The sequence below is a fragment of the Pleurodeles waltl genome, chromosome 5 (assembly GCF_031143425.1).
Source record: "Pleurodeles waltl isolate 20211129_DDA chromosome 5, aPleWal1.hap1.20221129, whole genome shotgun sequence".
NCBI lineage: Eukaryota > Metazoa > Chordata > Amphibia > Caudata > Salamandridae > Pleurodeles > Pleurodeles waltl.
In genome coordinates this window covers 232,015,934-232,034,312 of record NC_090444.1, presented here as the reverse complement: position 1 = coordinate 232,034,312, position 18,379 = coordinate 232,015,934, and the positions used below count along the sequence as shown (strand labels likewise).

General features: G+C 42.4%; 1 protein-coding gene across 1 annotated transcript; it reads left to right on the top strand.

Moving 5' to 3' along the window:
- Positions 1-6,480: 6,480 nt before the first annotated feature.
- TBCC (tubulin folding cofactor C) lies at positions 6,481-7,942 on the top strand. Its single transcript, XM_069233967.1, has one exon. The coding sequence runs from the start codon at positions 6,543-6,545 to the stop codon at positions 7,551-7,553; it is 1,011 nt and encodes a 336-aa protein (XP_069090068.1). The 5' UTR covers positions 6,481-6,542; the 3' UTR covers positions 7,554-7,942.
- The last annotated feature ends 10,437 nt before the right edge of the window (positions 7,943-18,379 follow it).

The following is an 18,379-nucleotide window of genomic DNA, read 5'->3' as shown; positions in this document are numbered from 1 at the left end:
AAAAAGTGGATTTAATAAAGAAGGAGATTTGACACGCCTTTTCTTCTAACTTCCTTAATTCAATCCATTTTTCCAACCCCTCTCCATTACAGAGGCCTGTAAAGATTAAAGATTAGACATCTGCTCAAAGGGTTGACCTACTTGCATCTGGTAGGTTTGGATTCAGAATTCAGGGAAGAACTCCTCTGGTGGCTGAGTCATTTAGACGCTTGGAACGGGAGAACAATTTTCTCTGCTGCACTAGATCTTGTGTTAGAGTCAGATGCAAGTCGGATAGGTTGGGGCGCAAGATATGGTCAACTTTCAACTGGAGGTACGTGGTCTCTTCAGTATTCACTGCACATCAATTGTTTAGAGATGCTTGCAGGTTACTTTACCATCCAGTCGTTTATAAAAGACATAGTAAAATTCACAGTCCTTTTACACTTGGACAATCTGTCAGCGGTCAGGTACATAAACAGTCTTGGAGGTACAAGGTACAAACATTGGGCAATCCTCGGTAAGAGTCTTTAGGAACTTTGCCTTTAAGGGAGCATCTCCGTCAAAGCAGAGTATCTTCCAGGCAAATTGAACACGGTGGCCGACTGGTATTTCAGACATCTTTGCAATTTAAGCAACTGGAGGCTTCATCCTTCAGTATTCAATCATCTTTCTTCAATCTTCGAAGCCATGTCAATAGACTTCTTTGCTTCCCATACCAATTCTCAACTCCCTTCTGTTTTTCCATTGGAGACCAGATCCTCTAGCTTTTGCTACAGATGTGTCCCTTCAGTCTTGGCATCAGTCCCTCCTTTATGCCTTCCCCCTGTTCCTTTTCATTGCCTGAGTCCTTACTCAAGCCTACAGACAACAATCATCTCTTGTTCTAATAACCCCATATTGGCAATCCCAACCATGGTACCCAACATTATTGGAACTGTTGCCAGACCTTCCAGTGTGAATTACTCAATTTCCAATTTGCACCTCAATCCTTAGGGTCTTCATCCCAATCTCATTCTACAGGGCTCCTTTTACCTCATAGCATGGAGTATTTTGGGGCGTCCTGGAGAACCACAGGAAATTCAGAGGAGGCTGTCCAATTTACTCAACAATCCTGGGCCCCGGGCACAGCAAAGGTTTACAGTTCAGCCTGGTTGCTCTGATGTAGCTGGTGTTTGGACAGGGATTCAGATCTCATTTCAGTACATGTAACCCTGTTAGTGAATTTTCTAGCTTCCCTGGCATTTCCAGGGAAAGTTTATCAGACCATTAACATTTACAGATCAACAATATCTGCAGAACATATCAGAGTGGATGGAAAACCTATCTGTGAACCCCCACTGGTTTGTCATATGTTAAAGGGAGTATGTTTTGCTAAACCTCCTGTTACCAAGTGTACTGCTATGTGGAATGTTAACTTGGTACTACGTTTGTTTATTTCATGCCCAGACAATGTTGCCTTATCTCTCAATCATTTATTAGCTAAATTCACTATTGTTAAAAATGGGGTCTCTAGTTGGCAGAAGTATACACCCTTGTCCAAGTAGGGATTACAATCCTAGTCGGGGTAAATCACAACACAATTCAAATTATCCTGTGCCCACCCTCTGGTAGCTTGGCACTGAGCAGTCAGGCTTAACCTAGAAGGCAATATGTAAAGTATTTGTGCAATAAATCATACAGTAACAAAGTGAAAACACCACAAAAATATATCACACAGGTTTAGAAAACTAGATAATATTTATCTGAATAAAATAAGGTCCAAACGACAAAAATCCAACAAGCACAACTTTCAAAAGGTTTAAAAAAGTCTCAATCCTTAGAAAGAAGCAGTTCTTTCGTTGTTACACACAGTGCCTGGAATACATGAAAAATAACGATGCAGGGAGACCAAAGAGGAGGAGAAGCGTGGAAAAATAGGGTGTTGCATTAGATTTTCCGATGTGGCACAAAGCGTCATTTCTTACCACGTTGCAAAGGGTTTGCATCGTTTTTCAGTGTGCAGTCTTGGTTCCTCACTGCGAAGCGGGAATATTTTGATATCCAGGGACGATGAGTTGAAAATCCTTGATGCACTGGAAGAATGAGCAGGCACTGCGTTGATCCAGTAGGTAATGTGTCAAATTTTCCATCGCAAAGCATGCGCTGCATCGCATTTCCAGTTGGGAAGTCGGTGCTGCACTGTTCCGGTCGGCTGTATGGCGATTTCTCAGCCGCAATGCAGGCATTGCATCAATTTTTGACGCACAAGGAGTTTCTTGAAGAGGTGAAGTCTTTGTTGGCCCCGAAACTTCAAAAACAGGAGGCAAGCTCAATCCAAGCCCTTGGAGAGCACCTCAGGGGAAGGCAAAGTCCTTCCAGCAAAATCAGAGGCCTGTGGGGCAGCAGGGCAGTAGTCCTTCTCAGCAAAGGAGTCCAGATGAGTCCTTTGAGCAGCCTAGGTAGCTCCTCTGACAAGGTGCAGGTATGGATCCAGAAGTGTCTGAGTTGGTGGGGTCAGAGACCCAATTTATGTACCTAAAAATGCCTTTGAAGTGGGGGAAACTTCAAAGAGTGGTTTTGAAGTGCTCAAGTTCCCCTTTTAGCCCAGTCCTGTCAGGGACCCGTGGAGGTTTATCAGTGTTTTTTGTGTGGGCAGGCCACTGGCCTTTGAAATGTAATTGTTAGGCCCTCCACCCTTCCAGTCCAGGAAGACCCACTCAGTATGCAGATAAATGCAGACGTGACTGAGTGTCCTGTGTTTGTGGTTGTCTGGGTGAAATGCACAAGAGAGCTGTCAACCAGCACAGACCAGACGTTGACTGGAGACAGGCTGTAAAGCACAGATGGTTTTAACTGCTTAGAAATGCCCACTTTCTAAAAGTGGCATTTCTAAAATAGTAATATAAACTCAAACCTCACCAGTAAGCAGGATTGTCTATTACCATTCTGGCCATACTAAATATGACACAGTTACCCCTTTCAGATCAGAATCTACCACTGAAAAGGTATATGAGGGCAGTCCTAATGCTAGCCTATGAAAAAAGCAGGTCTCAAAGTGGTGAAAAATGAACTTAGGAGTGTTTTGCTACCAGGACATATAAAACCCATATGTACATGTCCTGCCTTTTACCTACATGGCACCCTGTCCTAGGGATTACTTAGGGCCTTCCTTGGGGGTGACTTATATGTAGAAAAAGGGGAGTTTAAGGCTTGGCAATTACCTTTAAATGCCAAGTCGAAGTGGCAGTGAACCTGCACACACAGGCCTTGCAATGGCAGGCCGGAGACATGGTTAAGGGGCTACGTATGTGGGTGGCACAATCAGTGATACAGGCCCTCTAGTAGCATTTAATTTACAGGCCCTGAGCACATGTAGTGCATTGTACTAGGAACTTATAAGTAAATCAAATATGCCAATTGGGGATGAACTCATTTTACCATGTTTAAGGGAGAGAGCATATGCACTTTTTATCACTGCTTAGCAGTGGTAAACTGTGCGGAGTCCTAAAACCAACAAAACCAGTGTAAGAAAAGTGGAGGGAGGGAGGCCACAAATTGGGGGATAACCACCTTGAGGCTGTCAAGTCTAACAGCTGCACTTTTGTGTTTGGTCTCTATCAAATGTGTCTCTGATGTTAAAGTATTAGGGGGCCATATTTACAAGAAAGTGGTGCATCAGCTTTGACATGCCACTTTTCTTGTGATCCCTGTGCCCCCCTACTGACACAATGTTTGTGCCATATTGACAATACTGCGCACCATATCGCATGTTAGGACAAAAACATCGAAGAATTTGGATGCTATTGTGGTACTCTGCAGGATTAGCACCATAAATTGTGGAGCTAACCCTGCAAAGTAAAGGGAGGCCCATTGAAAGTAATGGGTGTGTCATTTTAAAGCCTTCCCTAACCAGGTATTAAAAATGATGCTAAAAATGGCACAGTGAAATGAAAAATTCACTGCACCATTTTAACACGCCTGCCTGCATGGGGACACCCCCCCCTTGCATACATTATACCTGGCGCAGGCATAATGTGGCACAAGGGGTTACAAAGTGGCACAATGCATGCATTGTGCCACTCTGTAAATGTGGCAAAGGAGAATGGCCTTCTTAACGTAACATTAACATGAAAACATTATGCAAGTTTGGCGCTAAGAGGCGCTAGGGCCTTGTAAGTCTGGCCATAGATGTCTCCTCTTTCCGTTATTCCTCCATTTGGGTTTATTTTCAGGTGAATAGATATTCCAAAACTAAATTATTGTCAATCCATTACCCTGTTTTTCACTCCCTAAATTGTGTATTGACAATTGTTTGAAGACTTACGTTTCATGAACTGCAGATATCAGAAGCTCCTCCTCTTCCCAACTCCTTATTTCCTTTCAAAAACCCCATAAGCCTGTGTTTGCTACTACTTCGGCCCATTGAGTTACGTGGGCATGTCTTTGGCTTGCATTTCTACTGATTCTTTTGGCACTCATTCAGTCAAAGGGGCTATGGCTTCTCGTGCCTTCTGGGGGGGGTTCAAGTTTACATGATATTCTCAGATATGCAGATTGTTCAAACATTAATAGGATTAGAACCTTTTGTTTTAAACCAATTGATCATCCTCTGAATCTGTTATTTCAGTGCTTTGAACAGGCATAGTATAAGCTTCTGGGTCTTATAATAAAATGTATTTTTCTATTGTGATGCAAGTTAGTAGTTCTTTCCCAGGGTTTTCTGGGTATTCAAGTTTTTTCTTGACTCCCATGTTTATTAAAGCAAGAAAAGAAAGCACAATAATCACCTCTGCGTCTTTAAAAAAATGTAACCTTTCAGACACCATGGCTAGGAAAATCTCAATTTGTGGCATGTAACATAAAATCATAATGTACATAAAATAAGGACCTCCATACCATTTCTATGATTGCAAGGGATTTGTGGCCTATTTACTCACGGCAGTGCATGTAAAGAATTGGTGACATGCTGTGGCATGTGGAAGGGGGGCTAGTTTACTATGAAAGAAATCCCTTAGTTTGTGTAATGAGATAGAGAGGAGGCTTGTATAATAAAAGTAAATGCATGGGGCCAGTGCCTGGTTGAGAAAGAGAGTAAGGGTTATTTGTTTATTAAGTGTGAAAAGCAACTGTGAATTTGTGGAATGACACCTAAAAATCGACCTGGAAATAACAGGACTTCATCACTGTCTCTATGATTACAAGGCCTTTTGCCAGTTTAAATCACCATAACAGTGTTTAGTTTAGTGGTTAATGACTTTAGTTAGCATTGTTTTTTGACCAGGGTTCAAACCTCACCTGGAGAAAAATCGTTTTTTAAGTTGTTTTTCAGTTTTTTTAAATGTTAGCTAAATGAAAGAGGTCCCATTGTAAATTACCCCCTGGCACTGTCTGGGCGATTTGTAGCCTTTTTAGTCATGGCAGTACTTGCTAGACATTTGTGACATCCAGTTGCATGTGGAAGGGGAGCAAGGTTTGCAGTGAAAGAAATCCCTTAATCTGTGGAATGAGAGAAAGAGGAAGCTTGTATAATAAAAATAAATGCATGGGGTCTGTGCCAGGGTAAAAGAGGGGAAGAGTTATTTGTTTATTAAGTGTGGAAAGCAGTTGTGAATTTGTGGCATGTAACAGATATATGACAAGGGAAATAGAAGAGGGACGTCCACAATATGTCCATGATAAAAAGCCTTTTAGAAAATTCAACATTAACCACATAATGGTTAGTCAAGTGGGTAATGCTGTAAATGTGTGTGTGCATGTTTTCCTATATCAGGGGTTCAAACCCCACCTTTAGAATTTTTGACTTGCAATGTTTTTTATTTTTATTTTAGCCAAACGAAGGAGGATCCTTTAGAAATCACCCACAATCAACGGTTGTATCACCCACAAGCACGATTTGCAGTTAGGCATAAAGCAGCATTTTAGAAATCTGTGACAAATGAGTTGTGGCATATGCCACAAGCGAGACACATTCACATGCCATGAATGGGTTTCAACCCTGACTGCTGAAGGACCTGTGATCAGTAGCCTGGAATTTCTTTATGGCATTGCAACAGTGGAATACACGTTTTCTTTCCTTCTGCTGCGGAGTCATAGCAATGAACAATGTACACTTATATTTTTTATTTGTTCGTAGTATTAGGACAAAAGAAAGTTTGAGTAAAAGTTGTAATTAAACTAAAAAAAATATATATATATTTTGGAAAGATACAATTACAATGCAGCAGGGGTGGAGGTCCCAGCCCTTTCAAGGTGGCTATTCTGTTGCGCTGTTTAAATCCTTTGTCTATTTCAACTTTGATCACCTTCAACAGCATTCACTGGACCTCAACGAAGCTGGAAAGGAAGAATTCTGAGCACAAGGGCCCGGTTGTGTCCCCTGTGCAGTACAGAACCCTCGTAAACGTTTAAAGAGAAAGGGTGGGGTGGCAGGTCCGACTTGTAGCTGTCAAACGGGTCGTAAATGGCCGACGCCAACTCAAAATCCAAAGTCATATACGCGGTCTAGTGTTCGGGGTGTTCTACGCCAATTATTTCTGCCGTTGAAGACGCTGCGTCGTGCTTAAGCGTTTGCGTCTAACAAGATGGAGGCAGTGACTGTGCCTGGTAGCGATATGGTGTTAGAGTCGGGCAGCAGCGCTGTGCTTCCAGAGAGACTGCTCCGGCGTGATCTTGAGCGGCAGCAAGAGGCGGAGAAGCGACGGCAGGAGAAGGAACGCCAGACAGTGGATGAAGAGAAGCGGGACTTCTTTCAAGCTTCCTTCGGGCCCGAACGTGATGCTCTAGAGCAGTTGCTACAGTCAGGAGATGATCCAGGGAAAGAGAAGGGGGAGGCTGAGCTGCAGGAAGCTGGTGTCCGACTGCAGACTCTTCAAAAACTGCTGAATGACAGTCTGCGCTTCCTGCCTTCTTACGACGTGAAACAGGCGCAGGATGCGCTGCAGCGATTGCAATTGGCTCTAGTTGATCGCAGACAGCAACTGCAGCCCAAAAAGAAGTTTGCATTCAAGTCCCGTGGACGTAAAGAGACCTCGTCGGCGCCCGCTCCTGCTCCAGTGGAACCTATCACAGCCCCTGCTCCTTTACCGGAGCCAGAACACACCTGCGGCTTCCGCGGCCTCGAGGGCCAGAGTTTGGAATTGAGTGGGGAAGAGCTAAACGGACAGGACGTGCAGCTGGTAAATCTGCGGGATTGCCGGGTGCGATTGCAGGGAAGCCCTGGTACCCTGCACCTTCGAGGGCTGCGCGGTTGCACTGTTCTCTGTGGGCCAGTGGCTAGCTCCGTGTTTATGGATGAGTGCTACAGCTGCGAATTAGGCTTTTCTTGTCAGCAACTGCGGGTGCACCGCAGCACAGACACCCGCATCTACCTGCATGTCACCTGTCGGGCCATCATCGAGGATTGCCGCAGGCTGGGCTTTGCGCCACTCACTTGGAACTACCCAGGCATGGACGAAGACTTCCTTCGTGCCGGTCTGGATCGCTCCCGCAATCATTGGAGTCAGGTGGACGACTTCGACTGGCTGGCTCGTGATGCAGCGTCGCCCAACTGGGGCATCGTGCCCGAGGAAGAGAGGCGGATGCAGTGGGATTAAAGAAGTGACCTAGTAGGACGGACAGGGGACAGGTTATTTATTGACTTCGAGGCTGTTGTTTACGCATTCACCAAAGGAACCCCCTCTCCACCAAGCATGGATCTTCTGTAAGGAAGCAACTCCTTACTAGAGCGTGATTTCTTCTTTCTTTTTTTTTTTTTATCTCTATGTCCGAGGGCCACTAAAATATGGTCTGCTATTCAGATTTGTAAGCAAAACTCCAAACTCGTTGACTGTCGTTAATTGTTACTGACGTAAGGGTTTTCCGCTTCAGCGTACCTGTCCTCCTTTGCGTATTTGCTAACATTGCACTTAAGCCGAAAATGTCCTTCCGATTTTTGTTTTTGTACGATTAAATAAATAAAATTCGATGGATACCTTATATTTGGGATCACGTCTAGACACTTTTATTGATGTTACTGAAAGCATCTTAGTGTAAATAAATGAATGAATCTTATTTAACTATTTTTGTAGATTGCGAATTAATCCAAGCCGTTGCCTGATTGCCTTAGGGTGTTACATAAACCATCAAAAAAAATAATCTTGGAATGATTTACAGTAGTAGTTCTCAACCTGTGGTCTGAGGACCCCTGGGGGTCCGCTACTGCTTAGAAAATTTAAATAATATTAACACATTAGGTCCCCAGCTTTCAGTTATGACTCATTGGGGGTTCCACGGATTCCAATGATGTTCAGTGGGGGTCCTCGGGTTCCAGTAATGATAAAGTGGGGGTCCACAGAAGTCAAAAGGTTGGTAACTGATAGCGCATCAGACCTTAATAAGTATGCTTACAAGGGAATGCAAATAGGTCGATGAACATTTTGACTCTCAATTAAAAAGTTCTTACCATAGCTCCCATACCATATCAATAATCAGTGCACCTTAATCATCTGTAATCAATAATCGATGGAGTCGGTAATTGTCACGCACCATGACCTTTCAGTCACGAATAACCACTCTGTTTTAGTAAGTTTATTTCCTTATATTAACAATGCTAAAGTCATGTCGATTAATCTCAAAATCACATGAAACTCATATAAGAACAACACTGGTTGTCCAAAGCCGCGGAAGACGTAATCCAATCAATGCTCTAACCACAGCACATTCCAATATTATAGTGCAAATCAATAGTCAGATGTGACAAAGTTATAACGTACATGAAATCCAACAAAGTAAGTCGTCAAGTATTTAATCCCTGCAATCGTCAGTCATTTTTGAGGGCCCTAAACTAACACCAGATTAGCATTAGCATGTTGGGCTTCATGCAAAACATTTTAGAAACACAAATTTGAAAAAATCTAGCTGTAGCTCTATCAAAACACAGCGCAGTTGATACCTAGGAAGAAAAAGCAAGACTATGCATAAAAGTCAGAACTTATTGTATACCTATTCTCGGTATGGGTCAGCAAGGCAGAATCAGTTTTCGTCATCAGTTGATCAGCAAAGCATCCGACTCTCAGTCAGAGAATATGAGCCCAATGTCGTATATGAATCTGGAATCTCTCCTAAAGTGTTTTCTTCTCTCAAAATCTGAATAAATCTCTTCAGATCCGAATGTCTCCACTGTATCGTTGTTATATCAGTCACCTAAACTATCCCCTAATTTCCTATTATTCAGTTAATCATAGGTTCATATTTTACCCAGTAAAATTTCTATAACGAATTTATTAATTCTAATATTTCACTATTCGCATACAGTTGATTGGTCCACCTTACGGTGTTCTCATCATCTGGCTTGTCAGTAAACAATATTGTTGCAGCTTCCAGCTCCAATCAGTATCTTCATTGTTCTTGTCCTGTGAAAGTGAATCTCACACATACATAAAATGTTACAATAGCAAGAACATCATCTCCTACCAGTCGGTTCTCACGAAAAGCATCAGTTTAACATATTTAACAAGACAGTGGTAATTTCACAGTTTAATTCACCCGGTCAGCAGTTTTTTCTTTTATTAAACGATAAGAAATACAGCTTCTGCGTGAGGCCTGGCAAAATAGGCAAAGACACTCGCTAAGTTAAGGCCTATAATTAATAAAGCTAAAGCATACTTCATAGCTCTCAATAGGACACATTACTGCATTAATCTAATACAGTTTCAGAATTTCATATGTCTTAATCATTAATCAGTACATTTCGTGAATGGCCATTCTTTGAGGTCAGGTTTTCAAATGCGTGCATTATTTCTTATCGTTAATTCATTTTCTACGTAAACTCGTTCTTCAAAATACATAAACTCTCATTAATAATTTCTAATTAAAAACACCTGCGCTAGCAATCCTTTCTCTGATGACTAAATCTCATCACACTAATTATCACCCACAAACTTTTACAATTCGATTTCCTCATAATTTTCTTTTCCTCAAATTTTCTCTATAAAATGTCTCTTTTCTTTTCTTCCCTCCTCTGATTATTCTTAGACCTTTTCAATTTAATCCTTTTGCATAATTTGAAAAATCCCCATATCCCAAATAGACAAACCACAACAATTTATATTACCTGTAATATTTTCAATAATACCCAATTCCATATGTTGCTGAGCCAATTTCCCACTGAAGCAAACACACTGCCAACCTTTCCCCAAACACCTGGTTCTTTCAAATCAGCGCTTACATTAGTCAGATTAGTAAGTACGTCTCTTATTTCTTTACTATAATTGGGTATGTACGAACAACAATGCCTAGAATTAATCTTTCTACAGACTCCACCATCCTTTGCTAAAAGAATGTCTAAAGGAAGATGATTTTGAAGAGTCAAAGCTCTATCAGCAGCTAATTCAGTATCCTGTCAGGAGTATAGCCCCTGAACAATTTGTCAGCATGTTATCCACAATAGTAGACAACGTTCAAATTTTGATTGAGTTCAGGATGACTCCCACTGAAGGAATTACAGCTCCAAATATATCCCCCACTATAGCAGAAGAGGACTCCCTCCTCTGTCTCTATGATGTAATTCAGTCACTTTCGTAATATTTCAAATCCTCCATTTGATAAATCTTTGGGAAAACTATGCTCAAATAGCATGTCCATTCCATCCTCTTGGAAGACGGTAATAAGCATTAAGTCCACAAATATAGTATATCCCTGGAATTGTATGGTCCTGTCTATGCATTCACTCGTACCCACAAATAGTGTCAATGAGCGACTTAGGCCTATGTATACAAAGCTTCCACATGTGTTGTGCATCTAAAGCTAATTTCCTTTGCGTTTTAATTGCACTATAAGCATAATCATTCTTGTAAGTCTTTTTCTCCAAGCCTTTTTCCAGTTTCTCTTTCAATGTCTTTCTCCTGTCGGTGTGATCTAAAAAGCTCTTCTGTAAAGGTGTAAGTAAGCATGTCAGGTTGTTGCGATGTGCGTAAGCTGTGCCAAAAGTCAATGTAGGTTCAAAGAACCCTCTAACTAATACTATGTCATTATCCTTGGCTACTTTACTCAAATACCTTATTATAGGAACAAATGAAAACACAAGATCATGATTTGAATAGAAGAACTGAATGTACTCCTGGTTATAAAACCTTGTTAGTAACAGACCAAACATATCCTGTAGGTTAGAGGTAAACTTTGATATGTGACTTCTTCCTCGACTGATGAAGGAATCTGTGTACACACAAAACAATTCTTTGCATCCATTGTCTCAACATACTTACTCAATAAGCAATAGAAAACATTAGAAGAAAGCTCTCCCTGCGCATTAATATAGTCATGCAAATATTTCTCATCTAACTTAAACTTTTCCAATGCTGTTAGTGCAATAGTTGTTTCGAAAGCAGAAGTATGGTTGGCCCCTCTTGTATCAAGAACGGACATTACCACAAACAATATCCCACACACAATTGCCACACTAATGCTCATATATTTACAGCACCTAGCATCTCTACCTTGATGACCAAAGTTGGCCATGATCTGTACCGAATCAGAAAGCAGAATACATTTTAAAAAAACTTGCAGCAAAAATCAAAAACAAACAACTTTTCTTCCAGCCGTTCAATTTCACTTCCAGGATCCCTTTTTCTTGCCAAAAAATCTGTTAGCAGCTTTGTCAAAATCAGGTTTCAAAAGTCAAATCAGGTTATCAATGTCTCTTCCGGTTACTTTCAGCAGTCTCTTTTCTCAATGTCTTTTTTTTTTTTTTTTTTTCTTTTTTTTTTTTTTTTCCTCTCAGATTGTTTCAACAGTTCAGTTCATTAGCGTCCTTCAGGTCACCTCAAAATACTGACCCAGGACTTCTCTATCAAAACAAAAAGACAAAAACTCTTGCTGCCATTCGTTTGTAGTTGCATACGCCCATTCAGGACCTGCGTATCTTCGACTTGCTATTCTTTCTCTTCAGTTTTCGATCACCATTCAATTCTCCTTCACTTAGATCTTCTTTCCTTGTGGTATCTGCTTCTTCCTCGATTGTTGGTTCGATAACCACCTCTTTCCCTTTCTCCACTTGCAATTCCGGCCACTTATCTCCTCTCAGTGTACCCTTTGTCAGTATTCTCTTCAAGAATGAACTTAAACCTTTTCGTTGTTCTGTGGTGTTCTCTCTTGATGGACCTGCAGCTGGTTCAGGAGGAGTCAGATCACTTTGATTTTGATCCACCTCAACCCCTTCTGGGTCTGGCAATTGTGCCGCTTATTTCTCAGGATCGTCCGCTTCTGGGAAAGCCCTCGTCTCTCACAGGAGTGACTAAATCGTTCTCATCGAGCTCAGATCTGGTCTCCGTTCCTCTTTGCTCTTCTTCCAGCCCTTGGATTTGTCTCACTGTTGTTGGTACTCTCAACAACGCTTCTTCATGATTCAGTGGACGTGCCACTTTCTTAGTGTGACTTGCATGAACACAGTTCAGGATCCCTGCACACTTCACAGCTGTAGTAGTTGTTAAGGCCACTTGGTATGGTCCCTTCCAACGAGGCTCCAAAAATATCTTTCTCACATGCTTTTGGATGACAACCCAGTCCCCAACTCTCAGATTGTGCCCTGAGTCATGGATCAGTGGCAGTGTAGTGGCCTCCACCTGCTGAGAAAGAGTGGACTACATCAGCCAGACCCTTGCAGTTTATCAAACACCATATCATCTGTAATGTTGACAAGTGCATTTGCTGGTACCGCTGGTAACCTCATTGCTCTGCCCATGAGGATCTCATGAGGTGACACTACTGTCTTCCTGCCAGGTGTGTTTCTCATTGACATTAACACTAATGGCAACACTTTGGGCCATTTCAAATTAGTGGCTGCACACATCTTTGCAACTCTTGACTTCAAGGTACCATTTATCTGTTCCACTGGTCCTGATGCTTTAGGGCGGTAACTACAATGCAACTTCTGCTCAATGTTCAATGCTGCACACAGTAATTTAATTACTTCGTTATTGAAGTGACTTCCCCTATCTGATTCTAAAGAGAGCGGAAATTTGAAACTGCATCATTTCCCTAAGCAGTAGTTTCGCTACTGTGAGACTATCATTTCTTCTTGTAGGGTATGCTTCAATCCAGTGACTAAAGATGCATACAATCACCAACACATATCTCAAACCTCCACCCACAGGCATCTCAATGTAATCAATTTGAATTCTGCTGAAAGGACCTCCTGCTCTTCCAGTGTGGCTCAAGTTAACCACTGCCCTTTTCCCCGCATTTAACTGTTGACAAATGACACAACAGTGGCAAACTGCTTCGGCAACTTGTCTAAACTTTGGGTTGAACCAATCCTGTTTGAACAATCGAACCATGGCAGCCCTCCAAATGTATGCCTGACCATGATAATACTTTGCCATTTGAGACAACAGGCTGTTTGGCAAAACCAGTTGACCCTCCTCAGAAACCCACAATTCATGTTGTCTTTGAACAAATTTCATTTTACTCCATGAACGTTTCTCCTTGTCAACATTATTTTGCAAAGATTTTAATTCTTCCAAAGTGTCAATTACTTTCAATGCATAGCTTGTACACGTTTCGTCTTCTTCAGGCAACAGTTCCCACTTGTCCTCGAACAATATACAGTTCAGTGTGCAAAATCATGCGACTTGATCTGCATATCCATTTCCCATTGACACATAGTCGTGTGACTACGGATGTGCACTGCATTTCACCACGGCAATCTTTTCAGGCATTTGAATTGCATGTAACAGCTCTTTGATTCTCTCATCAGTGAACCAGAAGAGGTCAGGAACCCTCTCTGTGACCATTGTTGACCAAAATCATGGACTGTCCCAAATCCGTACTGGCCATCAGTATCGATTGTAACTCTCAGTTGAGGAGAAACATGGCATGCTCTAGTAAGGGTGACCAGTTCCGCTACTTGGGCAAAATACACTCCTCGAAGCCAGGAAGCTTCTAAGGTACCTGTCATTGTGCACATAGCATATTCTGCTCTGTGTCCCTGTATTGTGTCTCAGACAAGAACCATCAACAAAAATAATTTGGTCCTTTTCTTCCAATTGGGTATCTCTAAAGTCAGGTCTCAGTTTTGTGCACAACTCAGTTACTTCGAGACAGTTATGTTCAACATCTTCCTCTTTTTCGATTTCAACATTTTCACTCAGGAGTAAAGTTGTCGGGTTCAGCACTGTACACCTTTTCAGTGTCACATTCGGTGACCCCAAAATACTTGTCTCATACCTAGTCAACCTAGCACACGTCAAGTATTGAGCTTTTGTCCTGGTCAGTAAAATCTCAATCGAGTGAGGCACCATTACATTCTGGGGATATCTCATCATCACACCTTCACACTGTGAAAGACTTTCACCGACTGCGGCAACTACACACAAACAACCCGGTAAGGCTACTGCAAGTGGGTCCAAAGTAGCTGAAAATATGCTAGTGGGTAATGAGCGCCTCCATGGACTTGCGCCAAGACAGACAATGAACATGCATCACGCTAATGACAAAACTATGTGAAAGGCTTCGTGTAGTCAGGCATACCCAATGCTTGTGCTCTGCAAAAACTCTCTTTCAACTCAGTAAGTGCTCTCATTTCATCCTGGTCTAACACTATGGGATCAGTGACTTCTTTATGAGTCAGCTTCTTCAATGGTCTTGAAATGACTGAAAACTTTGGAATCCATTGGCAACAATAGCCCACCATTCCCAAGAACATCCTGACATCTGTCTGTGTTGTTGGGGGACTTATCTGCAATATCGTTGTAATCCTTTCTTTGGATATCTTTCTCAACCATTTCTCAATCTGGTGACCCAAATACTTCACTACTTTCTGACAGCACTGCAACTTCAGTGGAGACACTTTATGACCATTCTTTCCCAAATGGTTCAACAGGGCAGTCGTATCATACTTGCACTCGTCCCTTGTTTTGGGCACAATCAGTAAGTCATCAATGTACAGCCCCAAAGTCGATAGGAAAGGCAATTCCAACGACTCCAAATTATTTTTTAAGATCCGGTTGAATAATGAAGGCGACTCTGAATACCCTTGAGGAATTCTGCACCGGCAATGGACTCAATCCAGGAATTTGAACCAAAAGAGAAATTGGCTATCCTCGTGGAGAGGCACAGAAAAGAACGCTTGTGACAAATCAATGACCATGAACCACTCTGCATCACATGGAATCTGGAATGGTATCACAGCTGGATTGGGCTCTACGGGACAACATTTGACCACAATCTCATTTATTTTTCTCAGATCCTGAACGATCCAAACCTTCCCACAGGGCTTTTTCAAACCCATTATCTGTGAGTTACATGGACTGCTCAACACTTCCTTCAGAACCCCTTGTTTTACAAAATCTGCAATTATCTGAGCCACTTTCATGAGATCATCTTGTGGCATGTGGTACTGCGGAAGTTGGGGAAAAACTGCATTCGCTTTAATGGTAACTTTGGCTCCACTCCTTTAATCAGACCTACTTCCATTCCTGTCAAATCCCACACCTTCTCTTGCACTGTTCCCTTCAAATCAGGGTGGAGCACTTTCACTGTGAACATTGGAAAAAACTCAATCAAAGGGTACTCCTCATTTGTAGTTTCTCACACTGTTTCTGGGGCTTGGTCTTCTTCATCATCACTATTCGTCTGAATCTCAATTCCATCATTTGAGCAAGTAATCAGACATTTTGTCTTACACAGCAAGTTTCTTCCCAATAGGGATACCGGACTTAAATCGCATACCACAAATTTATGCAATCCCTGGAAATTGCCAATCTCAACTTGTACTGGATCTGTAATCCGGTTTGTCAAATATTGGTTTGCTACCCCCACAACCTGAACTGTCCTACCTGAAAGTGGCAAATTCGGAACCTCTGCACTTTTCACTGTAGAGCGTGTAGCTCCCGTGTCCCCCAAAAATGAAACTCTGTGACCCATAACCTGTCCCCTCAGATAGGGTTCTCTCTGATCAACTTCTAAATAAGTTGCAAGCACACATGGCTCCTCATCTGAACTATCACTCGTCCAGTCACCATTTATTCCATCCTCACTGTTTAACAGGAATTGGTGCACTGTGTTACTACTTCTGTCTTGCCTTTGACCTGTTGAGAAAGCATCATCTGTTGCTGCTCCATCGGGGGTTGAGGTATTTGCATTTGCTGTCTAGGTACCATGGGAACCTGCTGCTGCATCGGCTGCAACTGTGATACTTCTGCATGGGGCATTTGCACCTGCTGCATGGGCTAAAAATGTTGCACTTGATTCACATTATTCTGAAAATTTGGATTAGGACCCCCTAGTCTCGGTTCTCTCACATTCTGAAATGAACTGATGTCATTACTTTGCTTAACACCACCTTCTTCCAACACCATCAGACACTCCTGTTTCCAGTGTCCCACGGCTCTACAAATGTGACACAGCAATACCTTCGTCATTCCCTGCACATCATTCTGAACCACTACAGTATTAAAATCCGGACCATGATTCATATGGTCTCCACGACCTCTACCTCTCATCTGGGGATGAATTATGACAGTTCCCTGCTGCTGCGGCATCTGCTGTGAAAAATTCCCTTGCACTTCTGTTTCAGCTGCTTTAATCTGCATTACCGTCGCTTTCTCTTTCAACTTTTTCTGCTTCAACTCAATCTCATCACTACAGTATTTCGCATACTGTAACACTTCATCAATCGGCTTCGATTGCCAGCAAATCAAATGATTCCTAATCATCTGGCTAATTCCAGGTCTCAATCCTTCCACAAATCTGAACACAAAGTGTAGCATGTCTTTCGCCTCAATTGTTTCTGTACCACTGTAATGCTTGAACGCCTGCAACAATTTCTCATAGTACGCATGTATCGACTCCTTTGCTTCCTGTGCTGTCCTGTCAATTCTCTGCCAATCAATATTTTGGGGCGAAATCCTCAATTTCAGGAACTCAATCACCTTATAGTAATATTTCATTACACAGGAGACGGTGCACCTCTATTTTTATCGCTCTCCGGTTCACTAGTTGGCCAGTCTACACTCCTCTTACACTCGACCCATAAATCAGCTGGAACCACTATCTCTAGTAATGTGTTCAAGTCCTCCCACAAATACTTAGCAAGCTTCACGAACTTGTCTGTCTGTTGATACCACTCTACGGGCTTTTCTCTCAATTTTGGATAATCCTTTGTAAATGATAGAATGTCACTTCTGCTCCAAGAGACATGAACCAAATTTCCCCTTGGAATCTCCCTCATTGGTAGTATCTTCACTGGATCTTTGTCCTGCTGTACGTTCTCAGTCCGCTCTAAAGAATCCCTTTCCCTCTTTTCTTTACCCATCTGCCTTCCCATTTGTCTAATGCTCCCCAGGTCTGAGCACTCTGCAGTAATTCTTTAAGGTGTGCCTTCATTCCGGCCGATCTCATATGTTCAAAATCCTTTGCCTAGAAATCTAATCTGTAACTCCTCTTCAAATGCTTTGTATTCTCAATCTCTATGCCGTATTTCTCTGCTAAGTCTGCCAATCTCTGATGCACTCTGCTCACCTGTTTTATAATCTTTGGGCACAAATATCTCAACTCTGCTTCTTTGTAGGATTCTAACTTATTCACCCCAATCGTTCCCTCCGTGAATTCACAGCTTTCATGCTTAGCCTAGCACAATTCAAATACTCCTCTCCTTTAGGGGCATTCTGTGGGGGTACTTAACTTGTCTAACCATTCAGTCAATTGCTGAGCTGTCAGTCCCTGTAACAAAATGTTACTCGCTTGGATCAGGGGCACCTGCTGTGCAACTACATTCGAAGTCTGCGGTGTCAATAATTTCAGGCTCTGGCTTACATTTGGTCCTGTCATAGCATCTGGAAGTGCAACAAGTGGACCAAGATCTAGCAATGATCTTGATCTGTCAAAAGTCTGAACCATGGGAGAGACTACCTGAACTTGTTCATTATGTCCTCCCCTCATTCGACTCTGGGACATTGCTCCCTGTTCACTCTGTCGTTTTTTTGTGTGCATATAATGGTACCACTGGAACAACGGTAATCGGTAGCGATATTGCATCCGGGGCTGCTCTGGCACCTAAACTTTGTGGGAGAGTAACTTCCATATTCTGACTCCTCATCGGAGTCAAGTCTGACTGTGTCCCTGTCATTGGCGTAAATCTCTGCATTACCTGTGGCTGCAGTTGGGGCAACAAAATCGGAGTCAGCTCAGTCTGGACCAGTATTAGTCTCGGAACCACCTGCTGCATGGGCATCACTAAATTCAAAGTTGTCTCCAAAATAGGCACATCAGGATATATTCTCTGCATCTGTGGTGGCTGCATCAGAGTCTGCACTACAGGAGTAGTCTTCACATTAGGACCACTTTGCACCGCATTCTGTGTCAGTTTAGCATTATCCTGTCCTGGACTCGCTGTCCCATTAACTCGTCGGGGCTCTCGGATCAGCACTAGTACTCAGACCACTCT